We start from the raw sequence: 23,264 nt of genomic DNA, 5'->3' as shown, positions 1-23,264 counted from the left end.
CTGTAAGCAATAAACTGCTGCTGTTTATAAGCCAAAAAAACGTAAAAAGCAATAGGTGAAATTCGTTTCTTAAAATACGTTTCATTTAACACAGTACATCCAAAAGATCATTTTGACATGTAGTCAGTATAAAACATTATTGAGGTATTTTACATCCTTCTTTCATGCTAAGTCTTTGAAGTCCGGTGGGAATTTTATACTTAGAGCACATCTCAATTCAAACCGGCCACGTTTCAAGTGCTCAAGAGTGACAGGGGGCTGGGACAGTGCAGGTGGCCACGGAGGCTGGTGATTCCATCCTGGCCTTCTAAATGAACGACTCTTTTTTTTTTTTCCTCAGATATTTAAAACCCTACATCTTTCTTTGTCCCTATCCTTTCTCCTGTGCCTTAGTCCTGGGGGGCCAGGGTTACTGCTCTCTGAATAGGAGCATCCTGCAATGACAGACACCTCAGAGACCTGGCTGTTCCTGCCTATGGCACGTCCACCCTGTCTAGGAGCTGGCGTCTGATTTGATTTGGCACTAGACGGTCACGCCAGGAGTTCAGCCCTTGTTTTTCTTGCAGTGAATCAGTTCGTCTCGGGGGTGGGTGAGGGCCCCCTGTGGTACTCACTTATTTCCAGGGGGGCTTCTGCAGACAGGAGGCAAAGCTCAAACGTTCCAGATCTCAGTCTCACTGCCTGCCCTCCACCTGGGGGCTACAGCTCAGTGGGGCCTCCCCTGGCTACTCCCATTCCTGGGGCTGGAGTCTGGACATTTTCCCTCCTGGGACCCCTGCCTCCAATGACCACCCCTTCCCAAGAAAGGCCTGGAGTTCTCGGGGAGACAGGACAGTGGACTGAGAGCTGCTGTCTCCTGTCTTGGCTCTCCGGGGATATTGCTATCACTTGCCCAATCTCAAAGATAAGGACAGGAGCTGACTTTCGGGTTTGATATGAGAGGCCAGCCGTCAGGGCTGGCTGCTGAATCCGGTAGTCATTTCAACAAATGGGCCCCTTTCTGAGAACAGTAAATGGCAGGCATGCAGCTAGTGGTTAGAGGAAAATTGTCACCCAGGAGTAACAGGGAGAGAGGGACTGGGGCAGAGGGTGAGTGGCCTCTGGGCCAGGCTTCCTCATCTGGCTCCCTGTCACTATCACACTCATCTGGGAGAAGAACAGCTGGAAACCACTGCTTCCCTGTTGCTACTTGTTGGGTCAACGCCTCCTGCTGCCCTCCCCACCGCCACTACCACTGTGAGCCCCTCCCCCTCCAGGATAGATGGTGACTCCTGTGTCCCTTCTCCAGGGCCAAATTCAATGGGTTGTTCATGAGATGCAGCCAAAAGGGACTCGGGCCTTTTCTGCCCCAGGGGGCATGTGGCCAGTCTCAGACCTCTGTCCCGGATCTCCCTAGTGGGCTGGGACCCTTATCTCTTCTCTGGATGTTTTCTGTCCTCAGCTGGGCCTGCCAGGATGTCCCAGTGCTCCAAACCCAGCCTGTCTGCATCCCTCCCCCTGTGTTCCCCCTCAAGCCCTCCTTCCACCGGAACTGTAATGGTTCCAGGGAATGACTCTAGGTCTATAGAAGGGACTTGAGCTGGGGCAGTGAAACGAGTGCCTGGAAATGGAGGAACCCACACCTTTCTTGAAGATCCTGGGGGCCACCAGAGGAGAAGGCGGCTACCAAGATGACCTCCCTGGCCCTCAGTGTGAGGAAAAGACCAGTAAACTGGCACTGCTGTTAGACACTCCATCTGACTCCAGAAAAGCCACCAGGGGCCACATCTGGGGAGAGAGGAGAGGCAGGTAGGAAACCCAAGTAACAGTGGGTTCCCAGGAGGCTCCTCCAGACCCTGGGCTCAGCAGCACCCAAAGGCTAGTGCTGGGGGCCCTTGGGGGAGGGACCCCTCTGGCGCTGTTCTGAAACTTCTGAGGATGCCAGCAATGTGCTGCATCTGACTGCATCTGGCCCCGGAGCCACGGACAGATGGGATAACCAGCCCACCAGGAAAAGCGGGCTGCAGGACTGTGGGGTGGTGCTCTGGGGAGCCGGCTGGGTGGTGTCCACTTTTAAAATGTACCTCGTGCCAGTTGCCAGGGGTGAATGCCCCCTGGCTGCCCCATCATGTCGGTGGAGGACATGGAACAGAGACCTGGACACCCGGGTGGTGAGCAGAGAGCCCGGGGCCTCCCACCCACCCTGAGCTGGCAGGGAGCAGCCCCCGGCAGGCTGAGAGCCGGGGGCAGGGGCGTGCCTGACAGCACTGTGTTGGCTGGAGGTGTTTATTAATCTTGAGCCCAAGCTCTAAGGTCGGGCCTCGGTCCCTGAGCCTGTGCGTGCATACACACGCACGCACTCACGTCTGTCAGCCCTGTCCCTCCTGGGCCCGGCTATTTCCACATCTGGGTGTGATCTCTGCCAACTCCCTCTGGCTCTGGGCGTGTGAGTGTAACAAGTCCAAACCTTCTCTGAGAGTCGGGCAGGCTCGGGCGCCCCGCCCTCTGGGCTGTGCCCTTTCCTCCCAAACTGGTTGTGCAGGAGCTGGCGTGAGTGGGGTGTGGGCAAGCGTGGGTGCATGCGCACAGCCCTGGCCGCTCGCCCGCCTCACCTGCAGGGAGGGGCCACACAAAATCCGCCCGCCCAGTGCCCGGCCTCCCCACCTCGCCAGAGCCCAGCTGAGCAGCCAGCGAGGACTCGCACCTGCTGCCTGCCACCCGCCTGCCATCGCCGGCCAAGCCCAGCCCGAGCCCGCACCTGCCTTCACGACCATGTTCAAGGGGCTGAGCAAAGGCTCCCAGGGGAAAGGGTCCCCCAAGGCCTCCCTGGCCAAAGACTCCCCCAAGGGGTCCCCCAACAGGCACAGCCGGTGAGCGGGGCCGGGGGAGGGGGCTGGGGCCGGGGTGGCGCGGGAGGGACCAGGCCAGAGCCGGGGTGGCGCGGGAGCGACCAGGCCAGAGCCGGGGCCGGCCCAGTGCTGGCATTCGGTGTCCTGAGGCCAAGAGCCCTGGGGTGGACTCTCTCTCCCCGGCCCAGGCCGAGCTCCAGCCCTGGCAGGAGACCAGGGATGGCCTGGGGCTCCCCACATTCTCCGGGGGGCCTGAGGGCCACGGGTTAAGGCTGCTCTGCAGATGTGCTGGATGGGGGCCTGAGCAGCTGCCTTCCTCTGCTGGGAGGCTGGGGGACTGTCTCCCTGTCCATAGCTCTGCCCTCAAGGCTCCGCTGGGATTGTGATGACCCTTGGGACCTGGGCACAGCACAGGGTGGGCAGAAGGACTGAGGCTGGAGAAGCCGAGAGGTGGCAGGTGGGGTGCCCGGAGGCAGGGCTGTGCTGCCCCCACGTCCAGGCTGCAGCTTTCCCCACCCGGCTCACGCCTCGGGTCTTGAGAGTTTTATTACAGAGTTGAGGTGATTCCTTCACCCTACGGGTGTGTGGAGGGGGTGCTGGAGGGAAGGGGGAGGGGCCCGTGGGCCCAGGACATCCTCAGAGCCTCTCTCAGTTCCCCCAGCTCCCGGCAGGGCCCAGCCCAGCTCTCCAGAGCCACACAGTCTGCAGACTTGGCCGGCCTTCTCCCACTCACTGGCCATCAGTCCCCTCTGCAGGGTGGAGGTGGCGGCTCGCGGGGTCCTGGGTGTGGAGGTGGGAGCGGAGATGAAAGGCCCATCACCCCAGTAGGGCTCAGGGTGACGACTCAGAGGCTGGGCTTCTCGGCAGACGGGAAAGATGGCAGTTAAGACTCACTGGAGTGAGCTGTCGTCCCTGGGGCTCCTGGGCCCTGCCCAGCGTGGAGTGTGCTCCTCCCAGCAGCGCTCCCAGGCTCAGGACCCAGAGCTCCCGTCCCCAGCGAGGCCGCTGGGCAGCTCGGTCCCTAGGGCCCTGTCCTGGCTGCAGCCGCCCCAAGAGGGCTCATCATTCCCCTTATGCGCAATCTGCTTGTTCAACACATATTTATTGAGCACCTACTGTGTGCCAAGACTGGTCTAGGCCCCGGGGATGCCATCGTAAACAGAATCGACAGGTCCCTCCCTGCCTTCGAAGCGCCTACATTCTAGAGGAATAAAAACTAACACTGGGTGCTGACTCTGCACAGGACACTTCAGATGAATCAGTTCTCTTAACACAATAACACGGTGAGGTAGATATTACTAGAGCCTTACTTTACAGGTGAGGAACCTCAGGCACAGAGAGGTTAAGTAACTTGCCCAAGACCACACAGCTGCAGTGGTGGAGAAGGACAAAAACCAGGCTGGCTGTCAGAGTTCTTTCAGACTGTGTCTGTGTCACCGCCCCTCTGCTTTGTCCCCTGGTTCAAGGCCCAGCTAATGAAGGTTTACCTTCCTCAGGATTGTGACCTCACAGGGTGTGTGCTCCTGAGGCTTAGACCACTCTGCCTTTTATTAGGTCTGCTCGAGCCTCTGGGCTCCAGAGTGAGCTCAGTTCCACAGGAGGCGCCCTACAGAGGCTGGGAAAGGACCCTGGCAACCCAGTTCAGGCTCATACTCTGCTCCTGGCTGTGTGGCCTGCGGCAAGTCAGGTCCCAGTTTGGGCTCTGAACCCCTAAATCTGGAAAGGGTCGGGGTGCCCTGGCAATCTCGTGGACTCCCCCTGCCCCGGAGCTGTGTGTCTCCTCTGGAAGCTTGTTAGCCTGGGCACAGGAAGAGCCCAGGGGCAGCGGTGGGGAGACAGGGTTGGCGTGAATGGAAGTTGGGCTGGGGGACACGCTGCTGCTCCCCTGTCCCCGGCCAGCCCAACTGCCCCTCCCCAAGATCCAGCCGTTCCGTCTCAGGTATTAGCGGCTGAGCCAGTGATTCACTCACTCCCCTGCGGGCTGCCTGCCCTCCAGCCAGAAGAAGCGGCAGGGAGCTAGGCGGGGTTGGGGACACACTTCCAGGACAGGGAGGTCGGCTGGCTCCGCGGTGCGGCGTACAGCCGGGACCCCCATTTTCTGAGCCCTCCTGTGGAGGCAGTGCTTCCCCGCCCAGAACTGGGTATCTCACAGAGATTCCCACAGAGAGGCCAGAGCTCCCCAGGTCTGGGACTCCTCTCTCCAGGGCAGTGAGCCCGGCTGTAGGGCAGGATGGGGCAGGCGGAGGAAGGGACACCACCCAGGTGGGCAGACCTCTGCCCAAGGGAAACAGAGGGAACTTTTCCAACCACGCTACCCTCTGTCCCCACCACCCATCAGAGATGCCACCAAGGAGCTGGCCCTGCTCATCTCTCGCATACAGGCCAAAGCTGACCAGGTGGAGAGGGACATCCTGGAGACCCAGAAGAAGCTGCAGCAGGTGAGGCCTGGGGGCAGATGACAGGGCATGGGGATGTGGGAGGCCCATTGCCATGCCTGGCGGTCCCTCCTGTGCCCACTTGTCGTGGTGAAGATGGACACACAGTCCCGTCCTTCCCTGGCCACTCTCCAAACACAGTGGGAGAGAGGGCTTATCCCTCCTTCTCTGTTGGGCTCCTAACCTGGGGCGTCAAAGGGGCTTGAGGGGCCCAGGCCTCCCCTGTGTCCTGAGTCCGCCCCACAGGTGCCCATGCCCTGCCCTCTGCCAGTGTGGGCACAAAGGTTGGCCAGAGTCCCTCAGGGCGGGGCTCAGGCAGCAGCGGTGGTCAGTGAGGATGCCATCTGCTGCCACAGGACCGGCAGCATAGCGAACAGGGCCAGGCCCTGCAGCACCGGGAGGAGGCGGGCCGTAGCCTGAAGGAGGCCGAGGAGCTGCTGAAGGACCTCTTCCTGGACGTGGACAAGGCCCGGCGGCTCAAGCACCTGCAGGCCGAGGAGATCGAGAAGGAGTGAGTGGGGTGCGGGCTGCGGCGGGGGGCTGGGGCTCAAGGATGGAGGCGCTGGGCGTCCGGGGGGAGCCCCGGGCCCAGCTCCGACCTGCTGGCCACTTCCTTGGCAGCATCAAGCAGCTGCACGAGCGGGTGACCCAGGAGTGTTCCGAGTACCGCGCCCTGTATGAGAGGATGGTGCTGCCGCCTGACGTGGGGCCCAGGGTCGACTGGGCACGGGTGCTGGAGCAGAAGCAGGTCAGGAGCCATCCCCAGAGTCGGAGACCCCTCAGGGAGCTGGAAGTCACACCCAGCAGCAATCAGAGGGCAACCCAGAGCTGCGTTTCGTCAGGGGCTGATGCGTGCTTGGACCTGGGGGCAGCTGGCCATCTGGGAAGGGAGTGGGCAGAGGCGACGGTGCAGTCAGGGAAGGCTTCCTGCAGGTGGGAGGGCTCGGTTGGGTTGGGGTGAAGTGGTGAGGAGAGGACATTCCAGAGAAAAGGAAGAGGCCTGGAGGAAGCCTGGGGTGCGATGGGAAGTGGGGTTTTCTGGGCAGGTAGGCAGAACCAGGTCACGGGCACCCTGAGCATCACGTGAGGAATTGTGCTTTGACGTCACTACAGAAGGGGTGCCCTGATAACAATGAGGGGACGGGGGGGCCGTGGACAGGGCAGGGTGTGCAAGGCTCCTGGAGCCAGGCTGGAGGTGTCCCGGCAGGAGGCAGGGCAGAGCGTGGAGGCTTTTCAGAGGCTGAGCCCTGAGTCCTGGGGACCAGTGAGGTTCAGGGTCCTCAGTCATGCGATGCTGAGGCCTCGGCCGGGGCCACTGGAGAATAGCACGTTCCCCGGGGTGAGCCGCAGCCCTTCGCCCAGGCGCCCACCCGTCCACCCTCTGCCCCAGTGACCAGCTCCGCCTCTGCCGATGGGGATGCCAGGGGCCAGGGGGAGGGGAGGTGCAGGAGGGCTCCCACCCCAGGCCCTGCAGCAGAGCTGAGCGGCCAGCCCTTCTGCAGAAGCAGGTCTGTGAGGGCCAGTACGGGCCAGGCATGGCGGAGCTGGAGCAGCAGGTCGCCGAGCACAACATCCTGAAGAAGGAGATCGAGGCCTATGGGCAGCAGCTGCGGAGCCTCATAGGGCCGGTGGGTGAGCTGTCGGACGCACATCCCTGCTTGGCCCCGGCCCCACCCCCAGTTCCCTTTCTCCCATCAGATCCTGAGTGAGGCCTGGCTGGCCCTCTAGGGCTAGGGATGGAGGAGGGGGGCACGGGAGGCCTAGGACGTGGGGACATTCTCCCCTGCACCCCATCTCTCACTGCGCTCGTGTTCTCTCTCCCTTGGTCGAGGCAGGACGCGGCCACCATCCAGAGCCAATACCAGGACCTCCTGGTGAGCAGGGGGAAGGGACAGGCTGGCGGGCTGGCGGGCTGGCGGGCCGGGCGGGCTGGGCGTGGGGCACAGCGTGATGGTGCCTCTTGCTGCCCCTTCTCTCTCCCTGCCTCTCGCCCGAGCACAGAAGGCAGCCTCGTGGCGAGGGCAGAGCCTAGGCAGCCTGTACACGCACCTGCAGGGCTGCACGCGCCAGCTGAGCGCCCTGGCCCAGCAGCAGCAGCGCATCCTGCAGCAGGACTGGAGCGACCTCATGGCAGACCCCGTGGGCGTGCGGAGGGAGTACGAGGTCAGTGCGGGCAAGTGGGGGCGAGGTGGGGGAACGAGGACGTCCTCGTCCTCACCGCCCGCTCCCCGCCTCTCTCCCAGCACTTCAGGCAGCACGAGCTGCTGAGCCAGGAGCAGTGCGTGAACCAGCTGGAGTATGAGGGGGAGCACATGGTGGAGCTCGGGCACCCGGCCGTGGGGCCCATCCGGGTGCGAAGGCCCACACACTCCTTGCTGCCTCGGGGACCCTAACTCCCTCACTCGGGAAGCTTCCCAGGGAGGCTGAGAGGGAGACACCACTCGGGTCGGGGACGGTGGGCAAGACCAGCAGAGTGGGTGGGCGGGTGGATGGACCAGGTCGGGGCATGGTCCGAGGACTCCGTGCTGCTGCCCCCAGGCCCACCAGGAGGCCCTGAAGTTGGAGTGGCAGAACTTCCTGAACCTGTGCATCTGCCAGGAGAGCCAGCTGCAGCACGTGGAGGATTACAGCCGGGTGAGCCTGCGGGCAGGGCCGGGCAGGGGCACGGGGGTGTGTCTGGAGGCCGCCGCAGGACACGCTCGCATCTCGGGGGTCAAGGCACCGAATAAAAAAGACAGAGCTGTGTTGTTGTGACTAGTTCCCGGGGGGAAAATAATGTCACACATACATCCTCAACAGGGTGATATCACTCCTGGGGGATGAAAGTTGGTTCTCATGGGCGAAAAAAAAAAATCTTATTCTTTTTATGCATAAATCACAGATATACATACGTAAAGGATATACAACATATCTATAATACTAAAATGTCATGGCGACAATGGGGAAAGTAACGAAAAAAATGTCTAAAAAACTCCTTAGAAGGGACAGTAATGAAACAAGGGTTGACAAACATTGATGTAATAGACTTACAGATAGAAAAAGAAAAAAATTAAAAATAAAAAAATGTATATATACAACAGGGACTTCTTTTTTTAATAATTTCCAACTAAAATGGTTTATATACTTTGAGAAAGACACAAGTCAAGGATTTTTTCCTTCCCTTTTCTTTTTTTTAAAAGGCATTTTCCTATATATCCACAATACCATTCTCACACCCACTGATGAGAATTCCGTAATATCACCCAACTGTAGGATGTTTCTTTAAAGCACACTCCCGGCTTCTACTCTGAGGCACCCTGGGCACCCGGGGTCCCAGCCAGGACTCCAGGTGCTAGAGTGAGGCGGGAGGGGCACTGCCCTTCATCTGTGCAGGAAGGACAAAAATCAAAGTGTTTTACAACACTAAAAGAAATTAAGTTCAGTGACCTCAAAATGCCTGATTTGCAGAGCAGTTTAGTTAAAAAGACTGCACTGCCTGGGTAGAAAGACCAATGGCAAGGGGCAGTTTGGGTTTAACTGGTTTGCATTGAGCTGCTTTGCGGGGTGCCCTAGGGCAGCGGGTGCCCCAGCTCTGCCCCTGACCACCCACCGACCTCAGTTCCAGGAAGAGGCCGACTCTGTCAGCCAGACCCTGGCAAAGCTCAACTCCAGCCTGGACACCCAGTACAGCCCTGCCCCGGGGGGCCCACCTGGTGCCCCAACAGAGCTGCTGCAGCTGGAGGTGAGATGGCCCCACCCAGCCCCTGCACCCACTCCTGGGAACGGGGCCTGCCTGTGTGTCTGGGCCTCAGGCCTCCCGGGTACTTAGTCCTGCCCGGAGTCCCAGCCTTGGGAGCAGGAGAAGGAGGTCGGCTGCAGCAGGAGGAGCCTGGTCTGTTACCAGCAAGCCCTTCCCACCTCCGGACCTCAGCTTCCTCGTGGGTGATGTGACAGGGGCTGCCCAGAGGAGCTCTGGGGCCCCTCCAGCTGCCGCTCTGCAGGCCTGGGTGGGGCGGGGCAGCCTCCTGCCCCGCCCCAAGCGGCAGGCCCTGGGATCCTGGGTGCCCTGGGAGGGGCTCCTTTTACTTTGCTGACTAAGAGACCCTGTCTTCATGAGGGCCAGACCCCTCCCCGGCCCTCCTGGGCGGCACGTATGAGGCCGGCCTGAGCCCCCATTGTCTGGATCCCTGCAGGCAGAGGAGAAGCAGCTGGCTGTGGCCGAAAAGACTGTTGGGGACCTGCAGCTGCGGAGCCGGGAGGTGGCCCCTCTGCCGCAGCGCAGGAACCCACCCCAGCAGGCCCTGCACGTGAACAGCATCTGTGACTGGGACACGGGAGAAGTACAGTCTCTGCCTGCCCAGCTCCTCCGGCCCCGCCCACCCCACCCCTGCCCCTCCAGTCCCTCCCCTCCCCCTCCTACCCACTCCTGCCACTGCCCCCGCCCCCTGCCCCGCCCCCTGTCCCGCCTCTGGCCCGTCCCTGCCCCTGCCCCAGCCCCTGTCCCTCTACCTGTCCCCGTCCCCAGCCTCTACCCATCTTGGCCTTGATCCCTTCTCCTGCCCGGCCCCTGAGCCTGCATGAGCCCCTCCCCACCTGCCCCCTAGGTGCAGCTGCTGCAGGGTGAGCAATATACGCTGATAGACAACACTGACTCGCACACCTGGGTGGTCCAGGGCCCGGCAGGCGAGACCAAACGTGCCCCAGCCGCCTGCTTCTGCATCCCAGCTCCAGACCCTGAAGCTGTGGCCAGGGCCTCCAGGTGGGTTTGCCTGGGGATCCTCAGGGACAGGAGGCAGGCTGTGGGCCCAGAACGGGCCGTGTGGTTTGAGGCCATTGCCTGGCCTTCGCCTGGACCAGTGACTGCTGGGGCCGAGGGGAGAGAGTGGAGGGACGTCCTTCTCTGATCTCCTCCTTGTTCCAGGCTGGCCTCGGAGCTGCAGGCCCTGAAGCAGAAACTGACCACAGTCCAGAGCCGCCTGAAGGCCAGCGCTGCGGAGCCCTTACGGCCTAGCCAGAAGGGTACCGAGGGCTGGCCAGGGAACGGGGGAGGCACTACTGGGACAGAGGGAGTAGACTCGACTCCGGTCACTGTGAGGGCTGCCATGGGCAGGGGGTGACCCTGAATTAAGGATTTCTGCTCTGGGGATTCCATCTCCTGGGTTGGCAAGCCCCTGGGGATGTCCCTCCCTCAGTTAGGCCCTGCCCGCGGCCCTCCCGCCCTACCCGCCACAGGACCCTCTGCAGGCACTCAGGGAGGGGCCCACCAGGCAGACGTGAGGTAGGCCCTGGACCCTCACAGGCACTCTCTTCCCCCAGCTCCAACCAGCTCAGCCCCAGCTGACCCACAGGCCCAGAAGCTCCTGACACAGATGACCCGGCTGGAGGAGGACCTGGGGCAGATAGAGAAGCAGGTGCTGACCTGGATCCGGGCCCCGCTGAGCCGCACCACACCACTGGAGGACCTGGAGGGCCGCATCCAAAGCCACAAGGTGGGTGAACCAGGGCAGCTGGGATAAGAAGTGGTCCGGCCCTGGGGGATGCACAAAGTAAAGACGAGGCAAGTGTGGGAGCAGCCATGGGGCCCCGAGGTGGAAGAAGGGAGTGGACAGTCCAGGACTCACACAAGCTGGTTCCCATCCTGGCTACTCCACTGACTGGCTCTGTGACTTTGGGCAATTCACTCAGCCTCTCTGGGCCTTGGTTTCCTCATCCCTGAAAAAAGGCACAATAATACCCAGCTCGTCTGGTGTCCTGAGGATGAAGTATAGCGAGGCCCAGGAAGGTTCTAGAGGGGCAGGGCTCAGAGTAAAGGCCCTGTACCCCACGCTGGAGGGGTGTTCTGGCGAGAGTCCTGAGAGCAGCAGGAAGCCTGGAGCACCTTAGGGGTGGTTTCTCCCAGGTGGCAGGCAGGGAGCCTCCCTGGAGAGGTTGCAGGAGTATAAACATGATCCCAAAAGGACTCAGAAGTGCCAACAGTGAAAGCCGCCCCTCCCCCACACCCGGGGGGACAGCAGTTTGGGTTGTATCCTTCCAAACCGGTTTCTACTCAAATATATTGTTTGGATATCGTTTTTAAAAATTTGAAGCACGTTGTTCATGTTATTGTGCAACTTGTTATTTTCACTCTGCCGTGTTCCGTAGCGTTTCAGCTGGTTCAGAGCGCTGGCCGGGGGCGGGAGGGCTCCAGAGGTGGGAAAGGTGCTGCAGATGGGGTCCTGGGGCGGCAGGGGGAGGAAGCAGGAGTGGCAGAAGGAGACACTGTGCGGCCTCAACGATACCTCTGCCCACGCCGGGCCTTGGTTGCCACTGCCCTGGGACCTGGCAGTCTCCAAGTAGGTCCTTGGGTTTTGAAGTCACAGCGTCAGGGGTGTCGGGGGTCCAGTTAACCTGGAAAGGAGGCAGTGCAGGGCATGGAGTCGGCCCCAGTGGCTTATGGACTAGATGAGTGAATAACTGATACAAGAATCAACGCAATAACCCCAAGTGGATGGAGCTAGGGCTTTGCTGCCTGACCTGGAGCGAGGGGGCAGGGAACTGAAGGTTTTGCGAACAGGATAGTGACATGAAGACCAAGGTGGGCAAGAGCTCCTGACTCACAGGGTCTCATCTCATCCTCCCATCAAGCATTCTGTAGATGAGGAGACTGAGGGTCAGAGAGGTCGACTTGCCCACGGTCATCTACATGGGAACTGAGCCCCAGCACGTCCGCACCACACTCTCAGGCCTCGTGGGCAGAGTTAGGTTGACACGGCAGGAGGGCTGGGTGGAAGCCACCTGCCCAGAGCAGAGATCCTGAGCCCCGCCCCACCCCAGGGCATGGCCCAGCGGCTGCAGAGCCTGGGAGCAGAGAAGGCGGCAGCCCAGCAGGAGTGTGAGGCGTTTCTGTCGGGGCAGCCTGCGGGCCCCGCCGCCCTGCACCTACCCGTGGCCCTCAGCAACGTCAAGAACAAGTACAGTGACGTGCAGGTTCTCTGCAGACTCTACGGGGAGAAGTGAGTGCTCTGGGGATGGGGGTCGCTGGGCGAGGCCGCACGGGTGCGGCCAAAGGGGCGTCTGACCCTTGGCCTCCTCTGTGGCAGAGCCAAGGCTGCCCTGGGTCTGGAGCGGCAGATCCGGGATGCGGACAGGGTCGTCCGAGGCTTCGAGTCCACGCTGGTGCAGGAGGCCCCCATCCCTGTAGGCCCAGGCGCGCTGCAGGAGAGGGTCAGCGAGCTGCAGGTGAGGGGCTGGGTGGCCTCCTGGCAGAAGGGGGCCACAGCCTGCCCAAGCATTTGAGGGCAGGTGGAGGGTGGACGTGGTGTCCGACCGAACCATGAGGGTGCATCACGCTGTGTCCCCTCCTGCCCCAGCGCCAGCGGAGGGAGCTGCTGGAGCAGCAGGCCTGCGTGCTGGGGCTGCACCGCCAGCTGAAGGCCGCCGAGCACACGTGCAGCGCGCTGCACAGCAATTTCCACGAGTTCTGCCAAGACCTGCCGCGCCAGCAGCGCCAGGTGCGGGCCCTCACGGACCGCTACCACTCCGTGGGTGACCAGCTGGACCTGCGGTGAGTGCTGGGCCGTCGCGGCTCATGGCACAGCCCCACAGTGCACGGTGGCCACGGCTGGTGAGCTGTGTGACCTTGGACTGGCGACTTCACCTCTCTGAGTTTCAGTTTCCTGACCTCTAAAATGGGATAGAGGACTTCCCCGGCGGTCCAGTGGTTAAGACTCCGCGCTCCCAATGCAGGGGGCCCGGGTTTGATCCCTGGTCAGGGAACTAGATCCCGCGTGCCGAAACTAAAGATCCCGCACACGGCAACGAAGATCCCATGTGACACAACTAAGACCCGGCGCATCCATATAAATTAAAAAAGGAAAAAAAAAAGGGAGAGTAACGGCACCGACCTCCCAGGTGGTACCTGGCAGAGAGTGTCCGGTCCATCTCTGAATGCCCAGCTCCAGCACAGGGCCAGAGTTAGGGGATCGGCATGGTGGGTCACTCAGCCCTCCTGACCTGTCCCAGGGAGGGAGGCGCCCACCAGCCTCCTCCGTGCACCCCTCATCTGTCCCCTGAGGGCAGCTCTCACCTCTGCTCTGGGCCTCGTCCTCCTGCAGGGAGAAGATGGTGCAGGACGCTGACCTCACCTACCAGCAGTTCAAGAGCTGCAGGGACAACCTGAACTCCTGGCTCGAGCACCTGCCCCGCAACGAGGTGCGGCCCAGAGACGGGCCCAACCAGATTGCCTACAAGCTGCAGGTGCAGAAGGTGAGGAGCTGGGGCTGCAGGCGACCTGGGGGCCGGTACCCAGAGCTGGGCCCTCAAACCTCATCCCTTTCCCTGGCCACCCGCCCAACAGGGAGAGCTGCCTGTGTGCATGTGGCCCTCTAGTGGCCAGTGTTTTAATGACCTCAAAGCTCAGACCCCAGAGGCCTTGTGTCACACCCCCCACCCCAAATGCTCCAACTTGCCCACAGAAACAGCCAGCCCTTCTCTGTCTGGTCCGAGGTGGACAGCGAGCCTTATGCTCCTGAGCGTTCCAACTCCTACTGCGTCCTCTTCCTCATACTTGCCAAGCCCCTGTTACATGCTGGTAATGAACCAGGGGTGGGGGTACAGCCCGGCCCTCAGGCAGCCCACAGTCTGAGGCGGAGGCCAGTGCATCCCAGGCCGTGATGCTGATAAGTGCTTTGGTGGAGAAGCCAGAGCGCTGGGGGAGCCCATTGCGGGATGTGCATGGGGGTCGGGGCAAGCAGTCTGGAAGGAACTGACACCCAGGCTGAGGCCTGAGGAATAAATAGCGTGGCCAGGTGTGCGTGTGGAGGGGTGAAATGTCCTGAGCAGAGGCCACGGGTGGATCACAGTGGGGGAAAGGCAGTTTCGCGCAGAGCCCTTCCCGCCTCTGGGCGGTGCTGGCCGGCCACCTGAGGCCCTGGAGGCGCCCGGCTGGAGGAGAGTCCAGGTGAGTGGTGTTTCCTGACTTTCCCTTCTGCCCCGGCAGAGGCTGCTGCAGGAGATCCAGGGCCGAGAGCAGGACAGGGCCAAGGCATCCCGCCTCTCCCAGCACCTGCAGGCGGCCCTCCAGGTGAGCAGTTACTTCAGCTTGTCCCTTTTATCTCCCACCCACCCTCCCTCCCTCCCTCCCTCCGACAGCCCCCTCCTCCCCCTCCCCCCTCCCCCACTGAGGGCCAGCCTGTTGTCCCTTCCCCCCCTGCTCAGGACTATGAGCTGCAGGCAGACACCTACCGCTGCTCCCTGGAGCCCACCCAGGCGGGGGCGGCCCCCAGGACACCCCGAGCGGCTCCCCTGCAGGAGACCACCCAGGCCCAGGTGAGCCGGGGCTCTGTATTCCTCATCCCTCAACACCGCCGCCGCTGGGCTCCGCAGCCTCTGAGGCAGGAGCTGACACCGCCCTCCCCCACCTCCCTGTGGCCTCTCCAGGAGAAGGACCTGATGAAGGCCTACGCTGAAGCTGCAGCCGCGCACCAGCAGCAACTGCAGCAGCTGGAGTTTGCCGGAAGGATTCTGGAGAAGGTATGGGGGTGAGGCCCATCCGCTCCCGCACTAGGCAGCCTGGCCCGGTGGCTGACCCGGCAGGCGTCCCTTCCTCCCCGCCACTGCAGCCTGCAGCCCCGGGACAGCTCAGCAGCCTGAGGGAGGTGCTGCTCCCTTCCTCCCCCAGCAGCTCTTACAGGCTGGTGACCATCTCAGAGTTAGTACCAAGAGATGTCATTCAATGCGGTCACAGCTTCGCCGCTGGGCAGTGCTCCGGTGGGGACGGGAGAGAATCCCCACAAAGTCTTCAGCCTAGGATCCAGCCCCAGTGGGCAAGAGGCCACCTAGGTCTCCATCCCCGAGAGACCAGGAGCCGGGTGCTCTCTATGACTCTTGGTGACTGGCCAGCTTCTTCCCACCCAGAGGCGTACTCCAGGGTCCCCCAGAGGAGTGCGGGCCCATTTCTGGGAGCCTGGGTGGAAGTGGAAGGAGGAAAGTTTAGGAAGGGAGGACCTTCCTATCTGCACGTTCTAGTGCAGACGCGGCCTGAACGCTGCCTTGAATCCTAACATCCTGGGCGTCGATGGAGCCTCTCAAAATCCTACCTCCAAGCATCCCAAATCTTCAGGTCCACCTCCCAGGACCTACTAGGAAGTCTCAGGAAGCAGGAAAGGGTCCTGATCTCAGGAGGCTGTGGTGGGCTTATCCCTTTCCTCCCCTCACCCCAGGACTCTCCCCTCTTCTCACCCTGCAGAAGGAGCTCAGTGAGGACATCCAGGTGACCCATGACGCACGGCAGGGGTCCGAGAGCCCAGCCCGAGCCCGGAGAGAGTCAGAGGCCCTGAAGTCCCAGCTGGAGGAGGAGAGGAAGCGGGTGGCCCAGGTGCAGCGCGAGCTAGAGGAGCAGAGGAGCCAGCTGCTGCAACTGAAGACCCAGCAGCCCTTGGAGAAACTGGAGGAGAAGGAAGTGGTGGAGTTCTCCCGGGACCCCCAGCTGGAGAGCACCCTGTCCAGGGCGAAGTCCCAGGTGGAGGACGAGGGCAAGAAGCGGGCTGGCCTGCAGGCAGATCTGGAGGCGGCGGCCCAGAAGGTCGTGCAGCTAGAGAACCAGAGGAAGGCCATGCAGCCTCACCTGCTGACCAAGGAGGTCACCCAGATCGAGAGGGACCCTGGCCTGGACGGCCAGGCGGCCCAGCTCAGCAGCGAGATCCAGCTCCTGCGGGGGGAGAACACCGCCGTCTTGGCCCAACTGGAGGCGCTGAAGACGGAGCTGCTGGCCCTGGAGCAGAAAGAGGCGAACGTGAAGGAGAAGGTCGTGGTGAAAGAAGTGGTCAAGGTGGAGAAGGACCTGGAAATGGTCAAGGCAGCCCAGGCCCTGAGGCTGCAGATGCAGGAGGACGCGGCGCAGAGGAAGGGGGTGGAGGCAGCCGTGGCCGGGCTGCAGGCTCGCATCGCAGAGCTGGAGCAGGCGATCCGCGCCGTGCAGCCGAAGGTGATCGTGAAGGAGGTGAAGAGGGTGGAGCAGGACCCAGGCCTCCTCCGAGAGGCGTCCAGGCTGAGGAGCCTCCTGGAGGCGGAGAGGCAGGAGAACGAGGCGCTGGCCGGGGAGCTGAAGGAGCTGCGCGTCAAGCACAGCGCGGAGGAGAAGCAGAAGCCCAGGGTGGACCTGCAGGAGCGTGTCCACGAGATCTTCCAGGTGGATCCGGAGACGGAGCGGGAGATGGCGCGGCTCAGGGCCGAGCTGCAGGAGACCGCCCGCAAGAGGAGCGGCGTGGAGGAGGCGGCGGCGCGGCTGCTGCCCGAGCTGGCGGCCCTGCGGGCGCAGAAGCCCGTGGTGGAGTACAAGCAGGTGACGCAGGAGGTGGTGAGGCACGAGAGGCACCCGGAGGTGCTGCGGGAGATGGACCACCTGAAGGCCCAGCTCAACGAGCTGGTCAACGGCAGCGGGCGGGCCCAGGAGCAGCTCATCCGGCTGCAGGGGGAGCGCGACGAGTGGAGACGGGAGCGCTCCAAGGTGGAGACCAAGACGGTGAACAAGGAGGTGGTGCGCCACGAGAAGGACCCGGTCCTGGAGCAGGAGGCCGAGCGGCTGCGCCGGGAGGTGCGGGAAGCGGCCCAGAAGCGACGGGCGGCCGAGGACGTGGTCTACGAGCTGCAGAACAAGTACCTGCTGCTGGAGAGGAGGCGGCCCGAGGAGAAGGTGGTGGTGCAGGAGGTGGTGGTCACCCGGAGGGACCCGAAGCTCCGCGAGGAGCACGGCCGGCTGAGCCGGAGCCTGGATGAGGAGGCGGGCCGGCGGCGGCAGCTGGAGCGGGAGGTGCAGCAGCTGCGGGCCGCCGTGCAGGAGGACGAGGGCCTGCTCAGCTTCCCGGAGGAACGCGGCAAGAAGCTGGCTGTGGAGCGGGAGCTGCGGCAGCTGACCCTGAGGGTCCAGGAGCTGGAGAAGCGGCCTCCTGCAGTGCAGGAGGTCATCGTGGAGGAGGTGGTCCAGCTGGAGAAGGACCCGGATCTGGAGAAGTCGGCGGAAGGCCAGCGGCGGGACCTGGACCAGGAGAAGACCCAGGTGACCGAGCTGCGTCGGGAGTGCGAGAACCTGCAGGTGCAGATCGACGTGCTGCAGAAAACCAAACTGCAGGAGAAGACCATCTACAAGGAAGTGATCAGGGTGGAGAAGGACCCGGTCCTGGAGGGAGAGCGTTCCCAGGTGTGGGAGATGCTCAACAGGGAGCGCGCAACCCGGCAGAGCCGGGAGGAGGCGGCGAGGCGCCTGCGGGAGCAGATAGACCGGGCGGAGGCGCAGAGGAGGACCTGGTCGCGGGAGGAAGCCGAGCTCCAGAAGGCCCGGGACCAGAGGAGCCAGGAGTGCAGGCAGCTGCAGGAGGAGCTGCAGGAGCTGGAGAGGCAGAAGCAGCAGAAGGTGCTGAGCCTGCAGGAGGAGTCGAAGCTGCTCAGCCGGAAGACAGAGCGCGAGCGGCAGGGGGCAGCCCAGCGGGGCCAGGAGCTCTCGCAGCTCGAGACGGCCATCCTCCGCGAGAAGGACCAGATCTACGAGAAGGAGAGGACCCTCTGGGACCTCCACACCAAGGTGAGCCGGGAGGAGCTCAACCAGGAGACCCAGACGCGAGAGACCAACCTCTCCACCAAGATCTCCATCCTGGAGCCCGAGACGGGGAAGGGCCTGTCCCCGTACAAGGCCTACAAGAGGGGCATCATCGACCGAGGCCAGTACCTCCAGCTGCAGGAGCTCGAGTGTGACTGGGAGGAGGTCACCACCTCGGGTCCCCATGGGGAGGAATCTGTGCTCCTGGACCGCGAGAGCGGGAAGCAGTACTCCATCGAGGCCGCCCTGCGCTGCCGGCGCGTCTCCAAGGAGGAGTACCACCTCTACAGGGACGGTCACCTCCCCATCAGCGAGTTCGCCCTGCTCGTGGCCGGGGAGACCAAGCCCTGCTCCTCCCTCTCCATTGGCACCATCATCTCCAGGTCCCCGCTGGCCTCCCCGGCCACCCAGAGCACCAGATTCTTCTCTCCCGGCTCCTCTCTCGGCTTCTCTCTCAGGCTCAGCGAGGACAGCTTCCCCATCGCCGGCGTCTACGACACAACCACGGACAACAAGGTCACCATCAAGACGGCCGTGGCCAAGAACATGCTGGACCCCATTACCGGGCAGAAGCTGCTGGAGGCGCAGGCAGCCACAGGGGGCATCGTGGACCTCCTCAGCCGGGAGCGCTACTCCGTACACAAGGCTGTGGAGAGGGGGCTGATCGAAAACAGCTCAGTGAAGAAGCTGCTCAGTGCCCAGAAGTGCTTCACCGGCATCGAGGACCCCGTCACCAAGAAGAGGCTGTCGGTGGGCGAGGCCATTCAGAAGGGCTGGATGTCCCAGGAGAGCGTGCTCCCACACCTGTGGGTGCAGCACCTGACCGGAGGGCTCATCGACCCCAAGAGGACGGGCCGCATCCCCACGGTGCAGGCCGTGCTCTCCGGCATGATCAGTGAAGAGCTGGCCCAGCTCCTGCAGGACGAGGCCAGCTACGAGAAGGATTTGACAGACCCCATCTCCAAGGAACGGCTGAGCTACAAGGAGGCCATGGGGCGCTGCCGGAAGGACCCCCTGAGCGGCCTGCTGCTCCTCCCAGCCTCGCTGGAGGGGTACCACTGCTACCGCTCGGCCTCCCGCACGGTCCTGCGCTCCCTGCGCTGATGGGGGCCAAAGCAGTCACAGGAGCGCGTGTGCGCGGGGAGGTAGGATGCATGCACCCCTGGCCCCAGAGCAGCCCAACCCGAGGGGGTGGGTCTTCCCTCTGTCTGACTGACTCCCGGTGTTGGGCTCTCTCCCCTGACCTGGATGGAGATGAGCAGCTCTGTTTTCCTCCCTCTTCCCTCAACCCAGTGCTTCCAATAAACGAATTCTCCTGGTGCCTTGTTCACATTTGGGAACATAAGAGTCGATTCGTCTGGGGCATGAGCATGAGGGACAGCACTACTTGGGTCCTGGGGAGTGGACACGCCCAACTGGCCCTGCTGGGGATGGGGTGCTTTCGGGGGCCTGTGGCTCCTCTGACTCTAGGAAGGACCCGACGGGGGCAGGCCTCGGAGGATGATGCCCTCCCCCCCATCCACCCACCCCCCACCCCCCAACCCCCCAACCCCCCACTCCCCAACCCCCCACTCCCCACCGGCTCAGGGCCTCTCGGTTCAGGCCAGGAACTGTCTTCAGCCTGCTGTCAACCTCCCCCTTGTCAGCAAGTCCCTGGTGTCCCCCCCTCCCCGAGCAGAGAAACACTGGAAAACTCAGGAATGCATCAGTTTTATTTTCTGTTCTTAAAGCCAGAAGCAAACAAACGTTAAGCATATCCTAGATGACGAGACAACTACTTAGAACACCCGGCCTGCCCCAGGATCAGGAAAATGTCCTCTCTCCCTCACCCCGCTTCCTGTTTAACTTGGGACTCTTAACTGGAACTCAACTCTTCCCCAAAACATTTTAAATCCAGAAGACCAGCCGGGAGAAACCCTTTCCCCCGGGGTCTGGCTCTGCAACTGAGGGCCAGGCAGCTGAAGGGCGCTAGGAGGGCCTTGCTGGCGGCCCGGGCAGGCTTCCTACTCTCCTCGGCACCTGCCATTCTGGTGCCAGGGGACCCAGCCTCTAACGGACCCCCTCGGGCATGGGGCTTCTGTGCCCCCATCTTGAAACGGCACCAGCAAACCCAACAAACAACACAGGAACTCGCTAACCTGCTGGCAGGACAAACCCAAACTCAGCCCTCTGACGGCTGATGCCAAATTGCTCTCTCCCCAGATGTGTCCTCTTTCTTGGGAAGTGAGTGGGGAGGCAGGGGGGCAGCAGCTGGAGAGAGGCTTTGAGGCCTCACACCTTCTCAGCGGCAGAAACCCTCCAGCACACACTGGCGCGGGGCCGGGGAGGTCTCGGTGGACGAGAAGTACGGATGCGCAAGGGCGGCCTTGGCTGAGATGCGCCGGCTGGGGTCATACTGCAGGAGTTGCTGCGGAGGAAGGAGGAGGAGGAGAGAGAGTGGGCCCGGGTGTGGCCAGGGCCCCAAGCCCCAAAGCAGAGCTGCCTTCAAACCCAGAACGACACAAAGCCTGTACCTCCCAGCTTGCGAACCAGTTCTGGATACTCCCGGAATCTGGGGACAAAGACTTTGTTCTAGTCCAGCCCTGCTAAGTCACCCCCTGTCTCCTTCACGTTACTGAGGCTGAGTCAGTCTCCCCACTTCCTTAGGGAGCTTTCCAGGCTCCAGCCTAGTTCTAGTTGAGACAGACTTTTCTCTAGGTATCGGGATGAGGGAACCAAACCTGTCCAGGGAGCATGCTTGAGGGTGGGGCAGAAACACGAAAATCCCTCAACCTGGCCAGGCTGTGGAAGGACCCCCCCTGCCTTAAGAGTAGCCAGGATGGAGGGCTAGGAGGCTCCGTGGGAAGTCCACTCCATCCTCCTGGCACTGGGTTGGGAGACGCACACAGCCCTCTGGAAAGCTGGACACAGAGCCTGAAGATGAACTTCCTGCCCTGCCTTCCTCTGACCCAACACCAGACTAGAGAGAGAAACGTGCTCTGAGTCTTTGTGGGCAAGAATGGATAGCTCTGCCTGAGGCCCTCTGGGCAGCCTGGCCTGGGCCAGCCCAAGGGGTCAAGAGGGTACAACCGGAGGGGTGGGTGAGGACCGGGGCAGGGGCCGCGGCAGCGGGGAGCAGCCTGCTCTGAGCAGCCTCGTGTGACGAGTAACCGCTGTGGAAGGCGCTGCGGGGGTACCGAGGCAGTGGGCGGCGTGGTCCCTGCCTGGGAACGCTTACAGCTTAGGTGGGGTAATAATGTCCACGAGAGAAAACTGCCAAAACACAAGGCAACTAAGAAAAAGGGCACATATCACAGCATAAAAACAAAGCTAACTAGAAGAGAGAAGTTTTAAAAGGGATGATGAACGTTGGACCTATCATGGGAGAGGCTTCCAGGTGGAGCAATCAATACACATGGGGACAAGCCACCTCTGTATAGGGGTCAGAAAAGAGACGAGCTGGGACTCAGGAGGAACCAGGGTTGCATAAGAGGCTGGATGACAAAGGGGACACTTCTAGCAAGAGCAGCAGCTGGCGCGAGGAGGTCTTTCTCAGCCTCCCTGCCGCCCACCTGTACCTACCATGAGCAGGTCCTTGCCCTCTGGCTCCAGGTGGGGCACGATCTCCTCCAGCCCCTTCCTGGTCCACTTGGGGAAACTGCCCTTATAGTCAGGCAGCTGGGTGACTCCTGGCCACATGGCTTCACTGGGTGTCCCCAGGGTCCGAAAGATACGAAAGAGTTGGTCAATCTCAGAGTCGCCAGGAAACAGGGCTTTGCGGGTCACCTGGAACGGGGAAGGGGAGAAGGTGTGGGGTCTACTCCCTTGTCATGCAGAATCCAATACCAGAAAAGAGGCCAGACCAGGGAGGCACCTCCAAGATATCTTTCCCAGGGCTGTGCTAAAAATCCTGGCCTTTTCTGGAAAAAGACCTTAGCCAGTCCCAAACACCCCTTAATCCACTTCTAATAGGATAATCAGAGCCCTTTCTACCCCCCACCCCAGAGGACCCTGCCTGTGGCCTCCCTGTGGCCATGTGTGGCCCTCTCTCTACCATCTCTGCGAAGATGCAACCAATGCTCCAGACATCCACAGCTGTCGAGTAGAATCTGCTTCCCAAGAGGATCTCGGGGGCACGATACCAGAGTGTCACCACCTGTGGGGACAAGAAAACAGCATCATTCAGGGTGGCTGGGTGCACGGGGGACATCCCTTCTCTCCCCTCTGTCCTGCGGTACCTCATGGGTGTAGGTGCGCAGGGGCACCCCGAAGGCCCGAGCCAGTCCAAAGTCAGCCAGCTTGATGGCCCCCAACTCACTGATGAGCAGATTCTGGGGCTTCAGGTCTCGGTGGATGACCCGATGCGAGTGGCAGAAGTTCACCCCCTGCAGCAGCTGGAAGAGGTAGCTCTGGAACAGCGAGCGTGAGAAAGAGCTGGCTGAGCGGAGGCGGGGCTGGCTGAGCGGGCGTTCGCTGGTTGCCCCCTGTCCTTCCCCCGGTACCTTGACTAAATGCAGGGGGAGCTCAGAGGCTGGGGTGGAGTCCATGTACTTCTTCAGGTCCTGGCTGAGGAACTCAAACACCAGGTAAAGCTTCTTCTCACTGTGCACCACGTCCAGCAGCCTGGTCCGGCGACACCAGTCAGCACGCGGCTCCCAGCTGGGCTAGGAGAGGCCCACTTCCCCGCTCCTTCCCGCCTCACCTGACGATGTTGGGATGTTTAAGCTCTTTGAGCAGGGAGATCTCCCTGATGGCGGTGCTTGGGACCCCCTCGGTCTCCCTGGAGAAGAGAGTGGTACAGCAGTGGAGGCAGGAGCTGAGCAGGCCCTTCTGCCGGGGGGCGGGGGGCAGGCGGGGGGTGTCACCTGTGTTCCTTATTCCCTAAGGATGCCCACCCCCCTCTCCCCAGCGATGGGGCTCTGTGCTCCTCGGCACACACCCGTCACCCCCAGCGGCCGGGGGCAAAGCCTGGTCGGGGTGAGGACGCGTGAGGGCTGCACCTCTGTGGCCCCCGTGTAACTGGGGAGCACTCGGAAAACGAGTGGAACACAAAACCCTGTGATGAGGGACGGATGGGTGGGCTGTGGGTCACCCCTGAACCAGGGGGTCTCAGAGGCCGTCCCAGCACTCACAAATCCAGCCTAATCTTCTTGAGGGCCACGAGCTGCCCGGTCTCCTTGTTCTTGGCCTTGTACACCACCCCATAGGTGCCCTCTCCGATCTTCTCCACCTTCTGAAACACATCCATGCCCGCAGAGCCGCCCTGGAAACAAAAAGCGCCTGGGGCGTTCGCCCCCATGCCCAGCACCCCCGCTGCCCCTCCAGCCTCCACGGCACAGCCTGCCCGGCCCCTGCCCAGGCCCCGCCCCGCCCTCCCCTCCCCCCACGCCCTCCCCTCTCCCCCCACCCCGGCTCCTGAGGCCTGTGGCCCCCAGGGCTCACCCTGCTCTGCCTGCCAGGCCGCCCAGGCCC

At 62.2% G+C, this 23,264-nt stretch overlaps 2 protein-coding genes across 4 annotated transcripts; one reads left to right on the top strand and one right to left on the bottom strand.

Moving 5' to 3' along the window:
* Window positions 1-2,616: 2,616 nt before the first annotated feature.
* EVPL (envoplakin) lies at window positions 2,617-19,143 on the top strand. Of its 3 annotated transcripts, XM_082371123.1 has the most exons (22): window positions 2,680-2,849; window positions 5,167-5,266; window positions 5,620-5,774; window positions 5,885-6,011; window positions 6,766-6,891; window positions 7,099-7,137; window positions 7,265-7,426; window positions 7,507-7,614; window positions 7,802-7,897; window positions 8,862-8,984; window positions 9,436-9,582; window positions 9,847-10,001; window positions 10,164-10,261; window positions 10,559-10,731; window positions 12,056-12,234; window positions 12,322-12,460; window positions 12,592-12,785; window positions 13,336-13,486; window positions 14,220-14,303; window positions 14,438-14,548; window positions 14,660-14,752; window positions 15,468-19,143. In XM_082371123.1, exons 1-22 carry the CDS (start codon window positions 2,752-2,754, stop codon window positions 18,915-18,917), a joined length of 6,108 nt encoding a protein of 2,035 aa, XP_082227249.1. In that variant the 5' UTR covers window positions 2,680-2,751; the 3' UTR covers window positions 18,918-19,143. The 3 variants fall into 3 exon arrangements, with proteins under 3 accessions (XP_082227250.1, XP_082227249.1, XP_082227251.1); XM_082371124.1 differs by having other exon boundaries at window positions 2,617-2,849; window positions 14,438-14,752; XM_082371125.1 differs by lacking the exons at window positions 2,680-2,849; window positions 5,167-5,266 and having other exon boundaries at window positions 5,634-5,774; window positions 5,895-6,011; window positions 14,438-14,752.
* A 364-nt stretch (window positions 19,144-19,507) lies between these two features.
* CDK3 (cyclin dependent kinase 3) lies at window positions 19,508-23,055 on the bottom strand. The gene is made up of 7 exons (XM_082371228.1): window positions 22,925-23,055; window positions 22,495-22,572; window positions 22,295-22,415; window positions 22,031-22,201; window positions 21,847-21,948; window positions 21,375-21,578; window positions 19,508-20,220 (listed from the first exon to the last, which is right to left on the bottom strand). Exons 1-7 carry the CDS (start codon window positions 23,038-23,040, stop codon window positions 20,095-20,097), a joined length of 918 nt encoding a protein of 305 aa, XP_082227354.1. The 5' UTR covers window positions 23,041-23,055; the 3' UTR covers window positions 19,508-20,094.
* Between the last annotated feature and the right edge of the window lie 209 nt (window positions 23,056-23,264).

Source organism: Balaenoptera borealis (genome assembly GCF_965194805.1).
Source record: "Balaenoptera borealis genome assembly, chromosome: 20".
Classification (NCBI taxonomy): Eukaryota; Metazoa; Chordata; class Mammalia; order Artiodactyla; family Balaenopteridae; genus Balaenoptera; species Balaenoptera borealis.
This window is presented reverse-complemented; position numbering and strand designations above follow the sequence as displayed.